The following is a 22,990-nucleotide window of genomic DNA, read 5'->3' as shown; positions in this document are numbered from 1 at the left end:
GCATGGGGAACGTGGCAAAGAAAAATGGGGCGTGGCAACTGCAGGACAGAGAGGAAAACTTCCAAACAAACAGTGTATATTTTTAACAGAATTATTCAAACAATGGGTAAATCAAAATGAAGACAAAAACCCACCTTCCCCTTCAATGTGAACTTAAGTGTCAAAAGGGGAGAAAAAGTAATGATTTTATGCCATACGAACAGACAAGGATGGCTTACAGATACCAAGTCCCAAGCACTGCAATATTTAGTACTCTCAGAACCGGGTGGTCTAGAAAAGAAAAACAAATCCACAATGATCCATTTCAAGTTTCTCCATGAAATTTCTCATTAGGTACATAAGCTTGAACATTAGTTTCCCATCACATTTCCACCACCAATGATTACATCTGGTATCAGTAGCTTGTATGTATAGTGCAGGAATTGCTCAATTGGTGACTATTACCACCCCAAGTAAAGAACAGCTTCAGAATTCCCCCACCTGACAGTTTATGTCAACCATCCTAGATATACATCACACCGCACCTCCGCCCCCATCAGGCACCATTACTCCAGAAATTATATTTTTTTTAAAAAAGAAAAAGATTTGTCATAGATTTGACATTTGGCAAGGAATGACACTCAAATTAAAATGTCCAGCAAAAACTAAGGCAGTAACTGAATGTGAAGCAATGCCTAAACCAAACCTCTTCTGTCCTCTGTCACTGATTGTCATTACCTAGGAAATCCCTACTCAATATAACAGACATGTTAACTATCCCTCATGACACTGATGTTAAAGCCAGTCCAACACTAGATCACATGTGAGCAACATCTGTCATAGGTTTCCTTTTTGCTCGCTCTTGTTTTTATTTTTTGTTTTGTTGCCTTAACATAAAGGGCCCTATTTTAACGATCTGAAACGCAAGTGTCAAAGCGCAAGTAACTTTGTGGGCGGATCCCGGCGCTGTTGCTGTGATGTGATAGTGCATGTGGGGGGAATAACAAAGTTCAGTAAAACAGCAAGTCGCATGAAACCAGTGTCTCCGTGATTTATTAAAACTTGCATGCACTAAACATCACAGTTGCTATTTTCCCGGCGGGATGAATGCCTCTTGCGCCTGGCGCAAATCTAAAAGGGGTTGGTCTGAAGTAGCTTCATTATTCATAGGTGTGGTTTGGGCGTAACGTGAAATAAACCAATCAGAGCGTCATCTCACATTCCCTTTAAGAGCAGGTGCACATGTTGCATGGCGGATTGCTATTATAACGGCGGATTTACCAGGCGCGCGCCAGGAGCGGTTCACAGCCGAGGAGACCGACGTTCTTGTCAGGACCGTGAAAGACAGAGAAGTGACGTTGTATGGGGATGGGAGAAACCCACCCAAATCAGCGTCGCTTAAACAGGCGTGGGAGGAAAAAAACTACATTTTTTAAATCTTCATGGACACCACAATGATTTACCTCATGTGTTAATATTTTTCCTTGTTATAATGTATGATTTGCACAAATAAAAACTGCTGCATCTGTGTTGATGAGAGAATCAAAGTGTATGCGCGTTGTGCACCCGCAACATTATGGCCAAGCATGCGCGCTTAAAATAGCATTATGAACAACGCGCATCGCCCCACTGACTTTAGACTAGGTTTTTTCTGGTCAGTGGCGCAATTGTTTTATAGAACAGCAAAATAGCATGAGGGAAAGTTTGCGTCGGAACACGCCTCCTCTTTGCGCTGAACCGCCCCGGGGAGCGCAAGTGTATTTCTTAGTTAACCGACGTGTGTCTGTGGAGGGAAAAGTCCGCTTTGCGCGGGTGCAAAATAGGAATGATACATGGGTCAGTGTACAAAGTCATTTGCGCCGGGTGCAAGATAGGGCCCAAAGAGTTCTTTCGGTGACTGGTATTGTTGATGGTGCAGCTCCAAGAGAACCACTCAAAACCAATGTTCATGCAGGTTCAAATAAAAACTGATCAAAGAGAGAAGATGGGATGAGCCAAACCAAGATTGGTCGAGGGAGGGATAAAAAAAAAATAAAAAAAGAGCTAAATTAATCTCAAGATGAAAATGAGTGGTTAATAAAAAGGAGAGTTCCAAGCACAAGTTCAATTCTATTCAACTGAGGGATGAGTAGATATGGACAACTTGCTTCGAGGCCTTGAGGGGCGTCTTCCGTGCGCTTCTCCTAGTCAGGCATGTATGGGCGGAGGTGGTCCTCGATGTCTCCAACCCCCCAACAGGTAAGCTGATCCTGTGGCAGGTAGAGACAGAGGCTGCACAACTTGAAAACTGTAAGCTAGGCTTTTGGAGTCTGTGAAGAAGAAAAAAAGGTTATTAATAAATACTGTATTATGCAGTTAATATTTGGGTACAAGATGGGATTCACTAAAATTCTGTCCAATACTGACAAGACAATAAATTACACTTTTAAATATATGTGACCCTCGATCACAAAACCAGTCTTAAGTAGCACGGGTATATTTGTGGGAATAGCCAACAATACATTGTATGGGTCAAAATTATACATTTTTCTTTTATGCCAAAAATCATTAGGATATTAAATAAAGATCATGTTCCATGAAGTTATTTTGTAAATTTCCAACCGTAAATGTATAAAACATTTATTTTTGTGAGTGAATGCAGCACAATCGCAAACATAAATGGACAACTTTAAAGGCGATTTTCTAAATGTTTCGATTTTTTTTGCACCCTCAGATACCAGATTTTCACATAGTTGTATCTCGGCCAAATATTGTCCTATCCTAACAAACCATACATCAACCATACAGCTTATTTATTCAGCTTTCATGTGATGTATAAATCTCAATTTAAAAAAAATGACCCATATGACTGGTTTTGTCATCCAGGGTCACATATAGTAAATAATATGTTATTATAAGGTGTATAATTATTAGGGATAAACTTGTATTAAACTTCTGGCCAATACAGACAAGTCAATCAGTTTTTTATTGGTTATTGTTGCCAATAAAAAATAATTTGTTAAAATTAAAAAAGTATGTTATTAACCCTCTACCGTACGCATTATGATAGACCTATAGAAAAAATATTTGACTCTTTTTATTTTCTTAGAATGGCTTAACTAGAAGTGCTGTAAAAAGATAATTTGATTTTTTATTTATTTTAAGGTCCTTTATGATATGTTGCCATACGGCAACAACATACAACAGTGGAATTTTTTTTTAGAAAAAAAAAAGCCATTTAAATTTGATTTTTTTTCCATATTAGCCTACAAATGCATTGGCAGTATGACAAGCCATTTTAACTTTTATTAATTTCCAGGATACTAATTCTTAATATCAACAATTACATTTTTACTAGTTAAAATGATAGTTTTTGATATAGGGAATTAGATTTCTACTATAACAATGGCAATTTTTGCTATCAATAATTTAATTTTCATTAGTGACAATGTTAATTTCTGATACCATGAATGTGATTGTTACTAGTAAGAATTTTAGACATTTTAGATATCTAAAATAATATTGATATCAGATTTCAGATATCAAAAATGATTTTTTTACTGGTAGCAATTCAATTGTTGATATCAAGAATACACATTTCAACTAGTGACATTTGAATTATTGATATCAGGAATTCACATATTTACTAACAAAGAAATGATTGATATAGTAAGTAATCAATTCTTGATATCAACAATTGATTTTGAATGGCAGCCTATGGTGACATTTTACTAGTGAAAATACAATTATAGATATCAAGAATTCATATCCTGGAAATTAATCAAAGTTCAAACAGCTTTCCATATTGGCAGTCCTTAACCTATGACTAATCAACATTATATCACTAGCATTAATGTGTCAGGGTTCTGTCACTTCTGTCTAGTCTATCTCTTGGTTTTGTGACAGAGCCCTGACACACCTGTTTTATCTTGTCTGTGCCTTGTTTCATGTGCTTTCGTGTCTTGTGCTGTGTAGCACACAGCTTGTGTTTTACACTAGCTGTGTGCTTTCATGTTGTCATGTTTTGTGTGAACACGTGGCTTATGAGTTTTCATTAGCTGCGTGTTCATGTCTCGTTTTGTGTGAGCACATGGCTGGTGATTGGTTTTACTGGCCATGTGCTTGTGTTCAAGTCACGTTTGGTGTGAGCACATGGCTTGTCATGTATGTTTCCTTGTGCCATGTGCTCTCCTGTTGATTGTCTAGCCCCTCCCATCTTGTTACCTGATTATTGATTTGTTTGCCCCACCTGTCCTCCCTCATTACCTGATTGATTCATTTGCACCACCTGTCCTCCCTCGTTACCTCCTTTGTTTGGTCTCCCTATTTATTCTCCCTGTGTTTGCAGTCCTGTGCTGTTTTGTTGTTGCATGTACCTGGTGTGTTACCCCTTGTGTCAAGTCAGCCAAGTCATTTGTTTTCCCCTACGGGGTAGTTTTGTTTGTATTTTTGTTTTCTTATTATCATTAAAGAACCCATCATCTCTGCACCTGAGTCCTCGCTCCTTTCACCTCCACCACACCTGACAAAATGTTGTTATTGCTACAGCTTAACAGATTGCAGCTGACCTGTCTAGCTAGCTAAACTTTTGCAATAATGTCATTCCACTATTGCACAGTGTTGCTGCTTGGCAACACAGACATTTGATCGATTTACCAAAAACTGATTTCATAAAAACTTTTTTTTTTGGTGAATATGTCATCATAACTTAACTGAGGTGATGTTTTGATTTTTTTTTGTGTATGTGATATGGGATGGTCCTTGTTTGTTACTGACGTTTTAGATTGCTTTCAGCAACTACCGACAAGAGACAGCAGTCTGTCAAAAATCGCGCCACAAAAAAATGTGCATGTCATGTGACTTAACTACTCGGTTACTCACGTAACCTCAGTTCCCTGAGTTAGGGAACGAGTATTGCGTAGCTATACGCAGTGGGAAGGGAAACTCCTTTTCCTCGATTTACTGAAGCCTTTATGTAAAGCGCATTTGCAGCTGCACAGCAGAACATGAGCGTCTGGCTCGCTCATAGGCTGCGCTGCGGCAACTGCATGTCCAATGGCGCGGGCACCTCTGACGTGCGACCAATGAGATCACTCTGCGTCATACACGTCAGAGCCCGCCTAGGGGGCGTGTCCTCAGACTATAATAGTCCCCGAATTCGCCATTATAGCAGGTTTAACGACTGAAGTAACAACTTGCCATGTTACTATAGTGCGGCTGGCTATGCAATACTCGTTCCCTAACTCAGGGAACTGAGGTTACGTGAGTAACCGAGTAGTTCCCTTTCGAACGGTCACTTCGTATTGCGTAGCTAAACGCAGTGGGGACGCCATGCAAAACGCTGCACTGGATAACTGGCTGCTACTGCAACTCAGGACCCCTGAGCATACAGAACAAGCCATAACCGCATAATTATGTATAAATAGACCAGACACCGTCAGGTCTAAATTGTACACCTCAGTTAGTAATAACCCAACCTACTACACCAATGAACCCAGACCCTGTCGGGGTTATTAGTATATGAACATACCACCAGTCAAGTGGGTTTATATATATAATTATAACCGGCCAAAGCGGGTTTATATATGTATGGAATATAACCGGCCAAAGCGGGTTTTATATATATGTGAATGTGATTGTGCACAGTAATATATGACAAGACCAGCCACCGACGGGTCTTAATCATACCGAAAGCACCTTCGCCTGCAGGGAAGGCACTTCCATATTATGGAAATTCATAAATGTGGAAGGCGAGGACCAGCCGGCCGCATCACAAATATCCCTGATGGGAATGCCAGATGACCAAGCCCATGACGAGGCCATACCTCTGGTCGAATGGGCCCTGATGCCTATAGGGCAAACTTGACCCGCTGCGGTATAAGGCATAGAAATAGCATCCACTATCCATCTAGACAGTCTTTGCTTAGTGACTGGATCCCCCTTGGATCTACCACCAAAGCAGACAAAAAGCTGTTCTGATTGTCTAAAAGACGCAGAACGCTCCAGATAGATTCTCAGCGCTCTGACAGGGCAGAGAAGATTAACCTCTCCATCCTCTGCAGAAGGAGGGAGGGCTGATAACGTCACCACCTGTGCTCTGAATGGTGTTGAGAGCACTTTAGGAACGTAACCATGTCTGGGCTTGAGGATGACTCTGGAGCCATCCGGACCCAACTCCAAACATGCAGGGCTCACAGAGAGCGCCTGCAGATCTCCCACTCGCTTGATAGATGCCAACGCCATAAGGAGAGCGGTCTTCAGCGAGAGAGGTTTTAGATCAACCGATTGGAGCGGTTCAAAAGGCGGACCTTTCAGAGCCCCCAGGACCGTGGAGAGGTCCAAAGACGGCACAGACGGAGGTCTGGAGGGGTTCATTCTCCTAAGCACCTTTAAGGAATTTCACGACCAGGTCGTTTCTTCCCAGTGACTGGCCAGCCACCAGAACACAGCTCATTCTTTGAGCGTGGACGGGGAGCGACCCGTATCCAGCAGCTCCTGTAAGAATGAGAGAACCACAGATATCTCACATGACTCTGGGTCAGCCTGATTTTCCGAGCACCAGCTGGAAAAACCCGACCATTTTGAAGCATAAAGGCACAGAGTCGAAGGGGCCCTGGCTTCAGATATGGTGCTTAGGACCTTCTCAGGAAGGACCTTTGGTACCCGTTGAGGGGCCAAACATGGAGGTCCCATAAATCGGGTCTCGGATGCCACAGTGTCCCATTCGCCTGTGTGAGGAGGTCTTTCCTCAGTGGGACAGGCCATGGGATTGTGTCCGATAACTGAAACAGTTCCGGGAACCACGGTCTGGTTTTCCAGAGAGGGGCCACCAGAAGGACTGGGCACCTGCTCTCTCTGACCCGTTTGATGACTTGTGGAATCATTGAAACGGGGGGAAAGGCATAAAGGGGACGGTTGGGCCAGACATGGGCCAGCGCGTCCCTGTTCTTCGAGAAGAACAATTTGCAGTGGGTGTTGATTCTCGAGGCGAAAAGGTCTATTTCGGCCTCTCCAAACACCTTCCATATCAGACTGACCATCTGTGGGTTCAGGGACCACTCGCCGAGGGGAGTGTTGCCCCGTGAGAGCATATCCGCGCCCACATTCTGGACGCCTGGGATATGCGCTGCCCTCAGAGAGCTCAGGTTGGTTTGTGCCCATAAGAGGAGGTCTCTCGCCATCGCATGCAGGTTTCCTGACCTGATGCCCCTCTGGCGATTTATGTAGGCCACCACTGACATATTGTCTGTGCGGACTAAAACATGGTGACCTCTGAGGTTTGACAGAAATGCCTTCAGGGCCAACCCAACTGCTTTCATCTCCAGACAGTTGATATGTAAGCTCTGCTCCGTGCTCGACCAGAGGCCGGATGCAGGCATGCCCTCGTGCAGCGCTTCCCAACCCAGGTTGGACGCATCTGTAAGAACCACTTTCCTCCTGGAAATTGTTCCCGTTGTCACCCCCTTGTGGTACCAGTTCTGAGCCCGCCAGGGAATCAGCGTTCTTAAACAACCGTGATTCACCATAACGCGCAAGTTGCCTGACTGCCATGCGTGAGTTGGCACACGGCGTTTCAGCCAATGCTGCAGCGGGCGCATGCGCATTAATCCCAAGCGGAGTACTGGCGATGCTTCTGTCATGAGACCAAGCAGTTTCTGAAATTTCTTCAGTGGCGCGCTGAAAGTGCCTGCAAGCGCTCGCACTGAGAGTGCGCGCTCTGGTGTGAGTCGCGCTGTCATAGCTCTCGAGTCTAAAACTGTGCCCAGAAAGATCACGCTCTGGCTGGGGGTTAGTTTGCTTTTTGAAACATTGATTGTGAAACCCAGGCATTTTAGATGGCCGAGAATCAAATCCCTGTGAGCTAATAGCTCGATTCTCGACTGTGCCAGCACCAGCCAGTCGTCGAGATAATTCAACACGCGCACTCCCTGATGTCTCAGAGGAGAAAGCGCTGCATCCACACACTTCGTGAATGTGCGGGGTGCCAAAGATAGACCGAACGGCAGAACGGTGTATTGATGAGCCTGGCCCTCGAAGGCGAATCTCAAGAATGGCCTGTGACGAGGATTTATTTGAATGTGAAAGTAAGCATCTTTCAGATCCATTGTGACAAACCAATCCCCCGGGCGCACTTGCGCGAGGATATGTTTGATAGTTAACATTTTGAACGGCCGCCTCATGAGAGCTTTGTTCAAATGTCTCAAATCTAGAATGGGTCTGAGACCGCCGTCTTTTTTCGGAATCAGAAAATAGCGGCTGTAAAAACCCATATGTTTTAGCGCGGGGGGGACTAATTCTATCGCCCCTTTTGCTAAAAGATTCTGTACTTCGGTGCGAAGCACGTGACCCACGTTGCTTCTCACCGAAGTCTCAAGACCCGCCTGAAATTTTGGGGGTCTGCGAGCGAATTGGAGCGAGTAACCTCGTTTTATAGTGTTTATGACCCAACTCGACACACCGGGGATAGCTTGCCAGGCTAGAACCCGTGTGGCTAGGGCTTGACACACAGATTGGGGCTGGTCGCCTAATGCAGGGGGACCTGATACCCTTATATTGTGATTTTTGCAAACATTGAGTATTGGACTGACTATACAAGCGTTCGCGTGTGGGGAAGTCAGTATTACAACGGGGGAGGGGCCGCCTGATGAAGGGGGACCGTGAACCCATGTGTTGTGTTTGTGAAACATGCTCTTTTTGTGCTTTATTTGGGTCGCCGTGAAAACGGCGTTTGTTTGCAAGAACGCGCTTACTGTTGCGGGCCTGTTTGCAGTAATAAAATCCCCAGCCGCCTGAACTGAACAGGGGGCTGTGGGAAGTTTTCTTGGCTTCTTCGAGGGTGGTCCGGCTAGTGTGGGACCCGTGCCCTCTCTCTTTCCTCTGCGAGCTAGGACGACTTTGGCGGCGCTGAGTGGGGCGCGGCGCTTGGTCTCGGGCCTTGGCGTCGGGGAAGCGGGAAGTGCTTGGTTGCTCTCGGCTGCCGCTGGGCATCAGCCGCAGGGCGGGGCTGAGAGGCCTGTTTCGCGGGCTTTGTTGGCCGAGGCGTCGACGGGGCTAGCTTGTGAGCACTCAACGCCGAGCTAGAGCGTTTAGGCAAGAAGTGACGCATGGCCTGGGACGCTTTCTGTGCCTCAGTGTATCTCTCCGAGAACCCCTTCACCGCCGGGCCGAAGAGGCCGGTACTGGATACTGGGGCGTCGAGGAACCTCGTTCTCTCCGCGTCCTTAATGTCAGTGAGGGTAAGCCAGAGGTGGCGCTCGAGCATGACCAAACTCGCCATATTCCTCCCGATAGCCTGTGCTGTGGCCTTGGTAGCTCTCAAGGCCAAGTCCGTGGCGCTTCGCAGGTCCCGAAAGGCCTCAAGCCTTGTTTATACTCGACGCGTCCGCACGAGCGCGAAGGTGCGCGCGGCAAAAATGACGTAATTGCGGTGTGGGCGGTCGTGCGCGTTGGGTGCGCAAGACCCCATTTCGCCTGGTGGTGTGCACGGCACTTTTTGTAACATCGCGCGCGACGGCGCATCCAAAGATGAACGACTTCGAGCCGAATCTGGCCGAGCATGTATGTCTCACCGCATCGGCACCCAGTTTGTGCGTCTTAAATTAGTTTCTTACATTTACAAAATGAGCCTATAGCAAACATAAGCCATTTTAATAAAAATAAAGTTCCATGTTTTATAAAATGTCCATTAAACTTAATTAAATGTTTAGTGAAATAATAAAATATTTAAAAGATCGTTAATTGAGTTGTATAGCCTACATCCTACATACGTTTTTATATCCACATATTTTGTTCTAATGTCACAATAATAATCTCAGGGTTTACTGGATTTTACACGATTCTTTTTGTAGTGTTATTGGTGGTGATGTACTAAAATAAACATTGTCACGTGTGGACCTTTCTTCTTCTCGTTGATTCCTGATGGTTAAGAGGACAATTACATCAGTCGTCCCCTGTGCCCGCGCCATTGGATATGCAGTTGCCGCAGCGCAGCCTATGAGCGAGCCAGACGCTCATGTTCTGCGGTGCAGCTGCAAATGCGCTTTACATAAAGGCTTCAGTAAATCGAGGAAAAGGAGTCCCCCACCCCCACCCCCCCACTGCATATAGCTACGCAATACGAAGTGACCGTTCGAAAGGGAACCAAAGCACATCATTGGCTAAACTAAGGTCTTCTCATTCCAACAAAAAATACGAGAATGTTTTCTTAAAGAAACATTGGCAATGAAATGAACACAAAGAGTATGTTGCCATATGGCAACACCATGCAGTAGAGGGTTAAATATTATACAGTAAGCATTAGGCTATTATAATAAGTTATGAGGAATTCACTGATATTAAAACTCTGACCAACAACGATGACCAAGAAATTACTTTATATTTTTGTCTATAAATAGGGTTGGGAATCGAAAATCGATTCCAATCTGGAATTGGATGCTTAAGGTCAGGAATCAGATACTTGTTATAAAATTTGATTCCCCTTGCCGATTCCTTTGAGTGGATTTTACAGTTTTTCTCAATTGTTTACACACAAATTCACAATGACCACAACATGTAACTCATGCACCAACCCCCTGAACCAATTCTTCTAAACTACAAGCACAATTCCTGTTTTACACTCAAATTGCAGTTCTAAAACACACTTTTTTCAAAACACTACACACAATTCTCTGCTTTTGGCACAATTTTCATGCAGAAAATATCTTGTTTTCACAAGAAACACACTGCCATTCAAATATGCACACTGACTCATCACAAGGGCAAACACCCATCACACAGTTTTACAATTAGCAATCAGAGCTTTAGCATAAAAGGGCAACAGGTGAGCTCTTTAATGGAGCAATGGATGCCAACATTGGAAACATTTTTTTTTTTACTGTAACTGTGTACAGTAAATTCTTCTGTTGTTTTGTATGTAGTGTATGTGCAACTTTGTGTTGGTTGGGAATAAGATGTACACTGTGTACATTGTTTTTGTGGGAAAAATAAAATATATTTGTTACCGTGTATTTGTGTGTATAAAATATAAAAACAATATTCTCAAATATTTTACAACACACTTATGTATGTACTGTCTGTAGTAAGTGTAACACTGAACCAAAAAAAGGCCTAAGTCATTATGATGAATGGAGAAGAAGTGTTTTACATTCATCATAGTGTTTTACATTGAGCACATCAGTGTTCAACTGGTTCTTATAAATGTCTATTCATATGATGGTTTGTGTGTGTCATTTGAAAACAAAATACCATTTTGAGAAGAAATAACATTGTTTTGAATGTAAAGTTTCATTTTGCAGGAGAATTGAGGGGTTTTGCCCATTGTGTGTCTTTTTTTGATTTGTGTGTGGAGTTCTGAGAATATGAGGCATTCTTTCAGAAAATGTGTGTAAACAATCATGAAAAAATGTACTGCACTCAAACAGGGTGGTGATGGCGCAATGGATAAGACACATGTCTTTGGTGTGAGAGACCCGGGTTCAAATCCACTGTGAGACACCAATGTGTCCCTGAGCAAGACACTAAACCCCTAGTTGCTCCAGAGGCATGCATGCAACCTCTGACATATATATAGCAATTATAAGTCGCTTTGGATAAAATCGTCAGCTAAATGTAAACGGACAAAAAACGGGCTAATTTTTTATCTGTTCTTTTTGTGTTTACTTGTCTTTAATAATCTTAATCTTTAAAATCACTATGTTAGCTGATGGCACAGATAATCTAAATGTAAAAGAGGAAATTAGAATGTACAACCAAACATACAATAATAATCCAAAACATACAATAATAATCCAATAATAACCCCGGGCATGCTCTCTAAGACTTAATGTGTCCAAACCATCCACATTCCAGCTGATGATGGAGAGCTTGCTGTCCTCAGCATCAGATTTGGTTACATCACTTTCAGATGGACTTTTCTTCAAATTCACACTGCTGGAGCAAGTGGGTTCCTCTGCTGTCAAGTCAATGCTGCAAAAAAAAAAAAAAAAAAATTTGGAAAAAAAAAACAAGAAGAAAGAAACAAAGTCAGCATTAAACAAATTGCGATAGTCTTTTCTTCCATGGAAAAAGAAAAAATGTAGGGCGGGACTTAATTTTATCCATCTGGAAATTCAGGAATTGATTGGATCGTTTGATGGTTATGGTTTGCTACTGCTGTGATGTCATGTGAGTGACAGGTTGATCCCACCCTTGCAACAGTAAACACGTTGTGCAAGAGGGAGGGGAGGTTATTTTGATTAAAAGTTACATAGGCAAACATTAAAAATAATAATAATAATGTGCACAGATAGATAACAGATAATAAATACTGCAAAAAAATTATTTCATGGTGACTTTATACTTTTAATTAAACTATTTCCAGAGTAAATTAAGTTTTCTAATTAATAGTATCTTAGTGACCATTACCAATCCACCTTATCCGTCTTAAATTTCTTCTTTGTTCCAGAAGTATCAGCAGTGTCAGAAGAATTCACCCCCTTTCTCTTATTCCCAGGCACATATTTAGTTTCTTCTGCGTCTTCAACATCAAAGACTGAATCCATATGAGCTTCAAAGAAAGAGTTCAAGGCTCTCTGGCAGGGACACACAAATAAATAAACAAGAACCTCGTTAATTACACATGCTATACTCAATCTAATGGCTTAATGGGAAACTTTACCCATAAAGTGAGTTTATAAGGTGCAGTAATATAGACATACCTCCATGTCCCATTCATTTTCTGCTAGATAACACGTGCACTATCCGATCCAGAGACAGAGGCAAACTGATCGCAAAGACTCGTCCTGTTTCCTCTAAAGCAGACATTGGTTGATCCTTGTGGTTACCTGACATTACAGTGCTGGACATGTTCGTAGTTGAATATAACGGCGGGATATGATGGTGTAGTACAACTACAAAAACATTCCGGGTGGATCCCGGAGAATACGGAAAATATATCGATGTGCTTTTGGTCGCTGGAACTACTTTATACACGTCACTATTATCACGACCTCAAAGTACTATAAACTTCATTTTCACAGTAAACGTTGCATCTTTTTAACCGAAGAATTTGCATTGTTTAAAGATGGTTTCCGGAAGAATTTAACTGCGGTTGTTATTTCGAACAGTTGTTTCAAAAACGATTAAGCAATTCTCTTAACTTTCCATGTACGGATAATATATTGATCAAATGCAGTGGCGTGCACAGACCTCCTCAGGGGCAGGGGCGGAGGGACCAAAAAGGGCACTAAAAAAACAAATTATTACTTCAAATTAGGGATGCACGATATAGGATTTTGGCCGATATTCAATATGCCGATATTTTCAAACTAATTTTGCCCGATGCCGATACCGATATCGATATATTTGTATTTTTTTTTAAGTGCAAAAAAAGCTTATTAAAGCTTCTATTAATGTTCTCAGTCAAGAGCAGTGAGTGATTTCCTCTGTGTTTTGTTGTTTTATTAACATTAACGGGATAGTTCTCCCAAAAATTTAAATTGTCATCATTTACTCTCTCAAGTTTCTTTCTTCTGTTGAAATTATAAAAGTTATTTGGAAGAATGTGGCTAACCAAACAGTTGCTATACTCCAGTGACTTCCATAGTATATTTAAGCAGAAGAAAGAAATGAATCCAGGTTTGAAACAACATTAGATAGACAGAATTTTTATTTCTGGGTGCAGTAGTATCTCTTTAAAGACAAGCGGCAGAATATTATTACTGTCTCTTTAAGAACTGCACGCGAGTAACGCGACGCGTCTAATATACACGCATTTGACAAGCAGATTTTCTCTGTTTGCTTTCACTTTAGACATAACCAACTTTGTTTATGTAAACCTTGTGTGTATTTGACAGTATCAGCGCAATAAGACTCGAAAGATTAGTCCAGTATGCAGGCGCTGTGACAGCTTTAGTTCCTGTGAGCGTCGGGTGTAACGCGCTCAGAAAAGCGGATGTTAGAACAGCGCATCAGCACGTGAATGACATGTTTACCTAGCAAGACTTTGACGCACATGCAAACAATGAACTTTTGTGAATTGCAGTGTCCCGTGAGTGTAACTCTACCTCTGCGTTTACATGTGATGTGATGTGAATGTACGTCGCGTTGTACAGTATGTTGAGATGAACTGAAGGCGCCAGAATTGAACTGATAGAATGCACGATACTATGATTTTTCTTCAAAAGCAGATCGTGGAGACATTTTAATCGTCCACGATCAAAAACCGTGAGACGCACGGCACACCCCTAGTTGGAAGTTTTAAGTTGCTGGCGCTCATGCTTCGTTCACGGTCGTCACGTGCGCATAGGAAACACGCCACCCTATCGGCAAGACTCATCGGCAGAAATATTCATATCGGCTGATGCCGATGATGGTCATTTTAAGCTTTTATCGGCCGATACCGATGTTGTCCCGATATCATCGTGCATCCCTACTTCAAATATCAATTAATTGTATTGTTTTTACATAATTTAAATGTAATTATTTATTAAATAAATCACCTGTATAAAGCAGTACCCGTCTGTCTGTTGTGGTTTTATTAATTACTTAATGTTCCTTGATTTTTTTTCTTCTTTCTTTCATTGGCATCTAAGAAAATATGTTGATACAATTATTAGAATGCATAACACATCAAATGAAAATAGGGAAATTATGATAATATTACTAAATATTATTTACTTTACCAAACAAAACAGTGAGAATCAAGAAGGTAATAATGGACAATTAATTTTTAGTTTTATTGATGTTGTAAATTGAATGTAAGTTATGTATTATATGTATGAAAGACAGTGTCATGAATCAGTAACACTTTACAATAAGGTTTCATTAGTTAAATTTGTTAACATTAGCTAATAATGAACTGCACTTCTACAGCATTTATTAATTTTAGTTAATATTAATTTATTTGTTATCATTAGTTAATGCACTGACTGTGACAAATGTGTTGCTCATGGTTAGTTCATGTTAGTTCATACATGAGTAATGAACAAATGAACCTTATTGTAAAGCGTTACTGTGAAATCAAAGATAAGTTCCAATTTAGAGTTGGACATGGACTTAAGATTTAATTTAACTAAATGTAGCATACTTTCCCTTGCACTTTTATTCCTTGGATAAAAACGAATGACAGTTTGTCACTCGACTGCGTCTAAAATCGATTATACTTTTATTATAGTTAAGAATAACTCGCATGCTGCCGCAACTTTTAGAGTAGCATGTTGATGGTAGGATAAATGTAATTTTCTGTATTAACTTCAACGTTACCTGCTGCTCGTTTGAACTGCTGCGTAGTGCGTACCAGTCCCCAGCACCGTTAAATGCGTATGAGGCGCTGCAAGCCTGCAAAGGAAACTCCGCCTATCACTTCTCCGCCAAACATTTTTTTTTATATAATATTTGTTTGTATTATTATTGTTAGTGGCAAGGGTGTGTAAGTGTATTGTTATTTATTATAATATTTATAATATTTATTATTATTATTATTATTTACAATTATCAGAAAAGGGCACAATACATTGAGACAAAAGGGGCAGGGGCATGAGCCCTTTTCATTGAAAAGACCCGATCCATTATTTCATAATAAAAGTCCTCACAGCCGAACGGTATGTCCAGAGAATGTCTAATAGTTAGACGGGCTCTGGTATGTCTTAGCTTCTAAAACTATTTTTGGTTGATTAAATCTTTACTTTTTGTTTACCTATTTAGAACAGTGTAGTGAAAATGTTCATTTCTTCTCGTTAGTGGAGGACTCCAAAATGCCTTAACCTCTTAAAGTATTAGAACTCTTATTTTGTATAACATGTAGGCAACCTTTCAAATATTCCACCAGAGTGAACTTGTCCTTTACTGTGTTTTGGTATTTGCATTAGCAGCAATGGTTTCGTTGTCGCTAAAATCACTAAAAGAGATCATGAGAGTGATGGTGGATTGTCCTGGATTTGATCGGGTTTTAAGTAAGGTAAGTTAGTGTCTTTGTTAAATTCAGCGATTCTCCTCGACAAACCACACATTGATATGCAAACCACTCTGATCAGTTCACACTGCAGTAAACAACATAATGAGCAGTTCATATTGTGACCAGGTTGAAATACTGTCTGCAACCCCTGGGAAAGTGGTGTGTGAGATGAAGGTGGAGGAGGAACACACTAACAGAGGAGGCACTCTTCACGGAGGACTGACAGCCACACTGGTGGATGTGATCTCTACTACTGCCATCATGTACACTGAGAGAGGAGCTCCTGGAGTCAGCGTGGACATGAACATAACGTGAGCTCTTGGGTAGTTTGTGTCACTATGTACATGATCATTAAAGTATTTGTTACGGTGTCATGTATAGGGAATACCTTCAGCGAGGGCTATATGTAAGCTATGCTGAAACCTGAGATATGGTTAACTAAAACGAATTGTTTTCGGCAAATTAAATAAAGCTACAAATTAAAAAATGGAGTATAAAAAAGATAATTCTAAGGTCACTTTAGATAATGGTTCCAATTCTCACTATTGACTATGACTTTTGCCTCAGTAAACCTATACCTACTGCTTATTAATAGTTAGTAAAGTAGTTAAGTTTAGGTATTGGGTAGGATTAAAGCCAAGGTATAACGTTAGTTCACCCAAAAATGAAAATGGTCATCATTTAGGCTACTCACTCTCAAGTTGTTCCAATCATGTATGAATTTCTTTCTTCTGCTGAACACAAAATATATTTTGAATGAGGTCAGTCAACAAACAGTTGATGGGCCCCATTGATTTCCATAGTATTATTATTATGACAGAATTGTCATTTTTGTGTGAACTTCCCTTTTAAGCGATGTAGAATATGGTCATGCAGAATAGGCATTGACGTGCTTTATAAGTACTAATAAACAGACATGTTATGCATACTATTAAGCAACTAGTTAATAGTGAGAATTGGACCCTAAACTAAAATATTACCAATTCTAAATATAATAACAGCATGTTGTTATAGTCTAGTTACATAAATGAAGTGGTTTGAATGTTGGGTTTTTATATCTAGCTCAAAACAGTCTTTAAATTAGATTTTTTTTTAAAATTATGTTTCCCAAACTATAATTTCAATATTATTTAATATTTTGTAACAACTGTTGGATAACGTGAAAACAATAAAACCACAATGGCAAACTATGTCATTCAAATGTAGATTTTAGCTGAAAAGTTGGTCTATTTGGTCTGAATATGGGTATTTTTCATTTCTACAATTAATTTATAACAATAATTGGTTTTGAAAATTCTTATGATGTTGTTAAATGGTAAGTTCCAAATGTGACATTTTGTCAGATTGTCACAAAGGTCAACATGTATTTTATTCCCTTGCTAATAATGGTGTAGCTGAGGCTTTAAAAGGTATTAACTTGGAATAAAAGTGAAATAATAGAAAATAGGATAAAAAGTAGTCCCTGTCTCCATTAAAAATTAAATTACTTCCATTCATCATCTAACACTTATTTGTTTCCTTTCTAAATAACAGATACATGAATGCAGCTAAAATTGGAGAAGACATCCTGATCACTGCGCAGGTTTTAAAACAAGGAAGGACTTTGGCATTTGCAACCGTGGATCTCACCAACAAGGCGAACGGAAAACTCATTGCTCAGGGTAGACACACTAAACACCTTGGTAGCTGATTATGTGCCCTGTAAATTATGTAGTTCTTTATGGTATATAATAAAAAGTCCAGCATAAAAGTATTTTGCACTGTGGTTAAGATATGTTCAACAGTGTTTATTTCAACAGAATTATTCAAACAATGGGTACATCAAAATAAAGACAAAGACCCACCTTCCCCTTCAATGTGAACTTAGAATTTCAAAAGGGGAGAAAAAGTAATGATTTTATGCCATACGAACAGACAAGGATGGCTTACAGATACCAAGTCCCAAGCACTGCAATATTTAGTACTCTCAGAACCGGGTGGTCTAGAAAAGAAAAACAAATCCATAATGATCCATTTCAAGTTTCTCCATGAAATTTCTCATTAGGTACAAGCTTGAACATTAGTCTCCCATCACATTTCCACCACCAATGATTACATCTGGTATCAGTAGCTTGTATGTATAGTGCAGGAATTGCTCAATTGGTGACTATTACCACCCCAAGTAAAGAACAGCTTCAGAATTCCCCCACCTGACAGTTTGTCAACCATCCTAGATATACATCACACCGCACCTCCGCCATCATCAGGCACCATTACTCCAGAAATTATAAAAACAAACAAGGTTTGTCATATTATAGGCAAGGAATGACACTCAAATTAAAATGTCCAGCAAAAACTAAGGCAGTAACTGAATGAGAAGCAATGCCTACACCAAATGAGTTAAGTATTGTACACCTTGTAATAGAAGCCTTTTGAGGAAGACTACCCAGGCTCTTCTGTCCTCTGTCACTGATTGTCATTACTCAGGAAATCCCTACTCAATATAACAGACATGTTAACTATCCCTCATGACACTGATGTTTAGCCAGTCCAACACTAGATCACATGTGAGAGACATCTGTCATTGGTTTCCTTTTTTCTCGCTCTCGTTTTTTATTTTTTGTTTTGTTGCCTTAACATAAAGAGTTCCTTCGGTGACTGGTATTGTTGACGGTGCAGCTCCAAGAGAACCACTCAAAATCAATGTTCATGCAGGTTCAAATAAAAATCAAAGAGAGGGGAGATGGGATGAGCCAAACCAAGATTGGTCGAGGGAGGGATAAAAAAAAGAAGAGCTAAATTAATCTCAAGATGAAAATGAGTGGTTAACAAAAAGGAGAGTTCCAAGCACAAGTTCAATTCTATTCAACTGAGGGATGAGTAGATATGGACAACTTGCTTCGAGGCCTTGAGGGGCGTCTTCCGTGCGCTTCTCCTAGTCAGGCATGTATGGGCGGAGGTGGTCCTCGATGTCTCCAACCCCCCAACAGGTAAGCTGATCCTGTGGCAGGTAGAGACAGAGGCTGCACAACTTGAAAACTGTAAGCTTGGCTTTTGGAGTCTGTGAAGGAAAAAAAAAGAAGGTTATTAATAAATACTGTATTATTGCAGTAAATATTAGGATATAAGATGGGATTCACTAAAATTCTGGCTAATACTGACAAGACAATAAATTACACTTTTAAATATAGTAAATAATAGGTTGCTATAGGGTGTAGTGGTCGACCTAATAGCATGTTTATTTTAAAGATTTGTTTTCTAATTTATATATAATTTATTAAATATTGATAAAAAATATATATAAAAGTATATATGTGTATATATATATATATATATATATATATATATATATATATAGGCTTTATATCGGCCACCCAGCTCTCTAAGATATCGGCATCGGCCATAAAAAAAACTATATCGGTGGACCACTAATAAGGTGTATAATTATTAGGGATTAACTTGTATTAAAATTCTAGCCAATACTGACAAGTCAATCAGTTATTTATTGGTTATTGGCAATAACAAAAAATGACTTACTAAAATTAAAGTAGGTTATTAAATATTATACAGTAAACATTAGGGTATTATAAAGTTGTGTAATTATGAGGAATTCACTGATATCAAAACTCTGACCAACAACGATGACCAAGAAATTACTTAATATTTTTTTGTCTATAAATAGGGTTGGGAATAGAAAATCGATTCCAATCTGGAATTAAACGCTTAAGGTCAGGAATCAGATACTTCTTAAATTGAAAATTTTATTCCTCTTATTGATTCCTTTGAGTGGTGTTTAGTTACTTAATTTAAATCATTCAAGCGAAAGAAGACCCATGCGTTGTTTTCTATGCTACACGACGCATCCAAAAAGTGCGCACAGAAAGCCACCTCCCAAACTGAATATTGCGCGATAATGAAAGGAGTTCTTATATTTTTGCACTCAAACGGTCAAATATCCTCGTAAACGCGTTGGTTATGTCTTATGTGAATGTAAACAGTTGACAAAGAAAACGTATGACATTATATTGATCCATGCAGCTCAAGTTACCTGCTTCTGTCGTCTCTATAATAATGTTAACCAAATAACAAAAGAAAGAGAAAATTCACTCGCTGTTCTTGACTGAATAACCTTTGCCTATATAATACATATTTTATTGATAAAATGCAGTGTTATTTTACATTTGATTACAGTTTCTGTACCTGAAAATCTTAAAACACCATCAATCGCAACTTTGTACAGTTGTATTTATTTGTGTGATAGCCAATTTGTTTATTTGTTCTTTTTGTGTTTACTTGTCTTTAATAATCTTTAAAATCACTATGTGAGCTGATGGCACAGATAATCTAAATGTAAAAAGAGAAAATTAGCATGTACAACCAAACAAACAATAATAATACAAAAAATATATACCTTTATACTTCATGTTTTAATGAACCAACCTGTAAGTGCTGTCTGTCCATGAAGAGAAAGACAGACTGACTGGGGTTGTTCATAACCATCCCAGCCTTGTCCTTCCGACCAACAGCATGCAAAAACTGCTTTTCATAGTCTCCGTGATGAAACTCGAACTTGGCCTATGGGAATGTTAGAAAGTAAATATAACTAAATGGAGTCTGATTTACATTTACAGCATTAAACTTGTACGTGGATTTGTAATATTTCCCCAACAAGACTTAAGGTTTTATGTACCTCTCATGTCCATAGTGCAAATGGCGCATGTGCTAAAGTTGAATACTTGGCGTCAAGGGTTTGAACAAGCATGTAACCCCAAGTATGATTAATAAGAAGCAAGCGCCAGGAATGAACGAGTTATACCTGAACAGGCCTGAATGGTTCATCTTCAGCCCCTTTCCATCTGGAGAACAGGAGACAGACAATCTTCTCAATATCATTGCGGGGCCAAAGGATAAAGTCCATCTCCTGGGTACAACCTATCACATCCTGTACAGATTTAGAAACATCAGTGAGATGTGAAACAGAAAGTGACCTCGAACGACATGACACATGGATTTTTAGATAAGACGGACCATTCCGATCGCAATGCTGCCGACAGCAACAATCTTCAAAAATGTTGAGAGTCAATACTTACTCTACGCATTGACTGGTAACGAGGAGCGTGTAACTGCACCACATCTTTCTGGAGAAGTTCTAAAGAACTCTCTAAGGAGTAGCTCGTTCCCTTCACGCCTTTAAGGATATTCTCCTCATAGTTGTTTGTCATCACAGGTACCACCTCAGCTACTTCGAAGAGTGCAGACTTCTTTTTCTGTAAAAGTGGTAGAAGGGCATATTAGAAAAATAGCAGTCCATTCCCAAATCATTTCTTGGTTTCATACAGAATCAGTCAACGTACCTTTTCCTTAAATACAAAGGCAATGTAGATCTTGAAGTCGAACTGATCGGCCAGAGATTCTCGTTTCTTCCGTATCTGGGCGCGGAGTCGGTTTCTAGTTTGATTCCGGCGAGAATTTGGGTCCCCCATTGTTACGGACAGTAAGATTTTCCTAACGCAGACTTTTTCGCTTTTTATTTTCTTGACTGTAGCATATGTGGTTTTCAAACCCTTTTAAAAACTAAAGAAGCTATAACCAAGCACTACCAGCAGTACATACTAATTTGAATTAAATAACAAAGTTAGTGAAATCAAATCAAGTCATTTTTAATCCGGGTAGTGCACTTGGGCCAAGTAATTTTACACTTGTCTAAGTTGATGAGTTACACCATTTTTTTTTTAAAACAATCAAGCCAAGGCTACGTAAACTAAAAGAAACCACTCATATAACACGACCTGATCAATTAGTATTTTTTTTTAGATGAGAAACTGTGTTGTATTACTGAATAAAGGACAGAAAACACAAATGCCTGCTACACTGAAAACCCATTTTTTTTGTGTGTGCGAGTCCGTGTGAAGGGAAAGATCCCTGGTTTTAGATTAATAAACCTTACTTAAAGTTATCTAAAAAGCTGACCAAGAGATTTGACTTTGGAAAGTCTCTTCCAGTATTGACTCTAGCTTGTATCCATGTCTTTGTATAAACGGTCTCATAAAAGCACATCTGAATGACAGGTGAGAAAGACAACCATGGCAGAGAAATGCAGACGCCATGAGATCTTGGCACGGAGTAAGAACACAGAGTTTGCTAGACATCTTGGGGTTTAAGGGCATAAAATGGGCCCACGAGCTCTCCTGCCACGGTTGAGTTTCATTGTGAGGCTTTTATTTTGTGGCTGGCTAGCAAACTAATGCTAGCTAAGCTGAATACACACACGCCACCGACTGATAACCTGGTTAAAGGGAGCTACATTTCTTTTCTAACCAGTAAGTTATGAGTTCTACGAGAGCATTCAAAGCTAGTTATCATCAATAAACCGACTGTTACATTTTGTGTTTGCCTGTTTTTTGTTATCGCTATGCTAGCAGAGACTGGCTTCGATGAGTGGCTGGCTAACTAGCTAACTATTGTTTCTCTCCATTTTTTATTCTCGAGTTGTCTTTCAAGCCCGTTTTGATCCGAGCAAGTACTGCAAACAATCCTAGCACGTCTTAATACATCGATCTCAGTACAAAAACCCGCCCCGGATGAATCAATCCTCGGCTGAGGTTTAGCTTGATGGTCTCCGTTTGTTTTCGAGCTTTTCCACAGTCGTCACACACCCGTATATGCCATGTCAAGATAAACTGACAAACCGACCGAAATCCTCCGTTCTCTCAGGTAACAGACGGCGAGATCTGCATCGCGGTGGACCCATAATGATGGAAGAAAAGGGTGAAATGTCTTTCGAGCGATTCTTTCGACTGTTTCGGCCCTTTGTTCTGCGTTTGTCTGGAAAATAACAAGCGGTCCTCGCTGAAACAAACAACTCAAAATGGCCGATGCGCGTCACGCAGCTGTGCACATGTGACAGAGGAGGAGCGCGGGCTGCTGTCAGCTGGATTTATGCTTTCTTATACTGTCTATGGATTTATGTAGCGAGGAGTGTTGAGACACGTTTTCTTTAAACGTGTCACGAGAGTGTATTTCAGTTTGTTTGTTTTTTTGCACAATATGTCTCAAATACTCCCATTATTTGTATGTTACCACTCAGTTTTTACTTACCATTAATAGTGCAAATATTGCTGT

The 22,990-nt window shown here is 40.2% G+C and overlaps 3 protein-coding genes across 4 annotated transcripts; 1 reads left to right on the top strand and 2 right to left on the bottom strand.

Annotated features, from left to right (window-relative positions):
- Positions 1-145: 145 nt before the first annotated feature.
- cunh6orf62 (chromosome unknown C6orf62 homolog) lies at positions 146-22,749 on the bottom strand. 2 transcript variants are annotated; one of them, XR_008807054.1, is made up of 6 exons: positions 21,223-22,749; positions 20,959-21,135; positions 20,685-20,810; positions 20,309-20,443; positions 18,121-18,929; positions 146-524 (listed from the first exon to the last, which is right to left on the bottom strand). XR_008807054.1 is itself a non-coding variant. In XM_056250077.1 (5 exons), the coding sequence occupies exons 1-5, from the start codon at positions 21,349-21,351 to the stop codon at positions 18,804-18,806; spliced, it is 693 nt and encodes a 230-aa protein (XP_056106052.1). In that variant the 5' UTR covers positions 21,352-22,749; the 3' UTR covers positions 17,656-18,803. The 2 variants fall into 2 exon arrangements, 1 of the variants encoding a protein (XP_056106052.1); XM_056250077.1 differs by lacking the exon at positions 146-524 and having other exon boundaries at positions 17,656-18,929.
- LOC130084659 (tyrosyl-DNA phosphodiesterase 2-like) lies at positions 11,648-12,833 on the bottom strand. Its single transcript, XM_056250047.1, has 4 exons — positions 12,654-12,833; positions 12,361-12,527; positions 11,756-11,922; positions 11,648-11,673 (listed from the first exon to the last, which is right to left on the bottom strand). The coding sequence occupies exons 1-4, from the start codon at positions 12,657-12,659 to the stop codon at positions 11,648-11,650; spliced, it is 366 nt and encodes a 121-aa protein (XP_056106022.1). The 5' UTR covers positions 12,660-12,833.
- On the top strand, positions 15,743-17,642 carry acot13 (acyl-CoA thioesterase 13). Its single transcript, XM_056250080.1, has 3 exons — positions 15,743-15,892; positions 16,016-16,200; positions 17,423-17,642. The coding sequence occupies exons 1-3, from the start codon at positions 15,809-15,811 to the stop codon at positions 17,577-17,579; spliced, it is 426 nt and encodes a 141-aa protein (XP_056106055.1). The 5' UTR covers positions 15,743-15,808; the 3' UTR covers positions 17,580-17,642.
- Positions 22,750-22,990: the final 241 nt, after the last annotated feature.

The sequence above is a fragment of the Rhinichthys klamathensis genome, unplaced genomic scaffold, assembly GCF_029890125.1.
Source record: "Rhinichthys klamathensis goyatoka isolate OS25496 unplaced genomic scaffold, OSU_Roscu_1.1 h1tg000067l_1, whole genome shotgun sequence".
NCBI classification, from domain to species: Eukaryota; Metazoa; Chordata; class Actinopteri; order Cypriniformes; family Leuciscidae; genus Rhinichthys; species Rhinichthys klamathensis.
The sequence above is the reverse complement of the archived record's forward strand: the minus strand, read 5'-3'. Positions and strand labels throughout refer to the sequence as shown.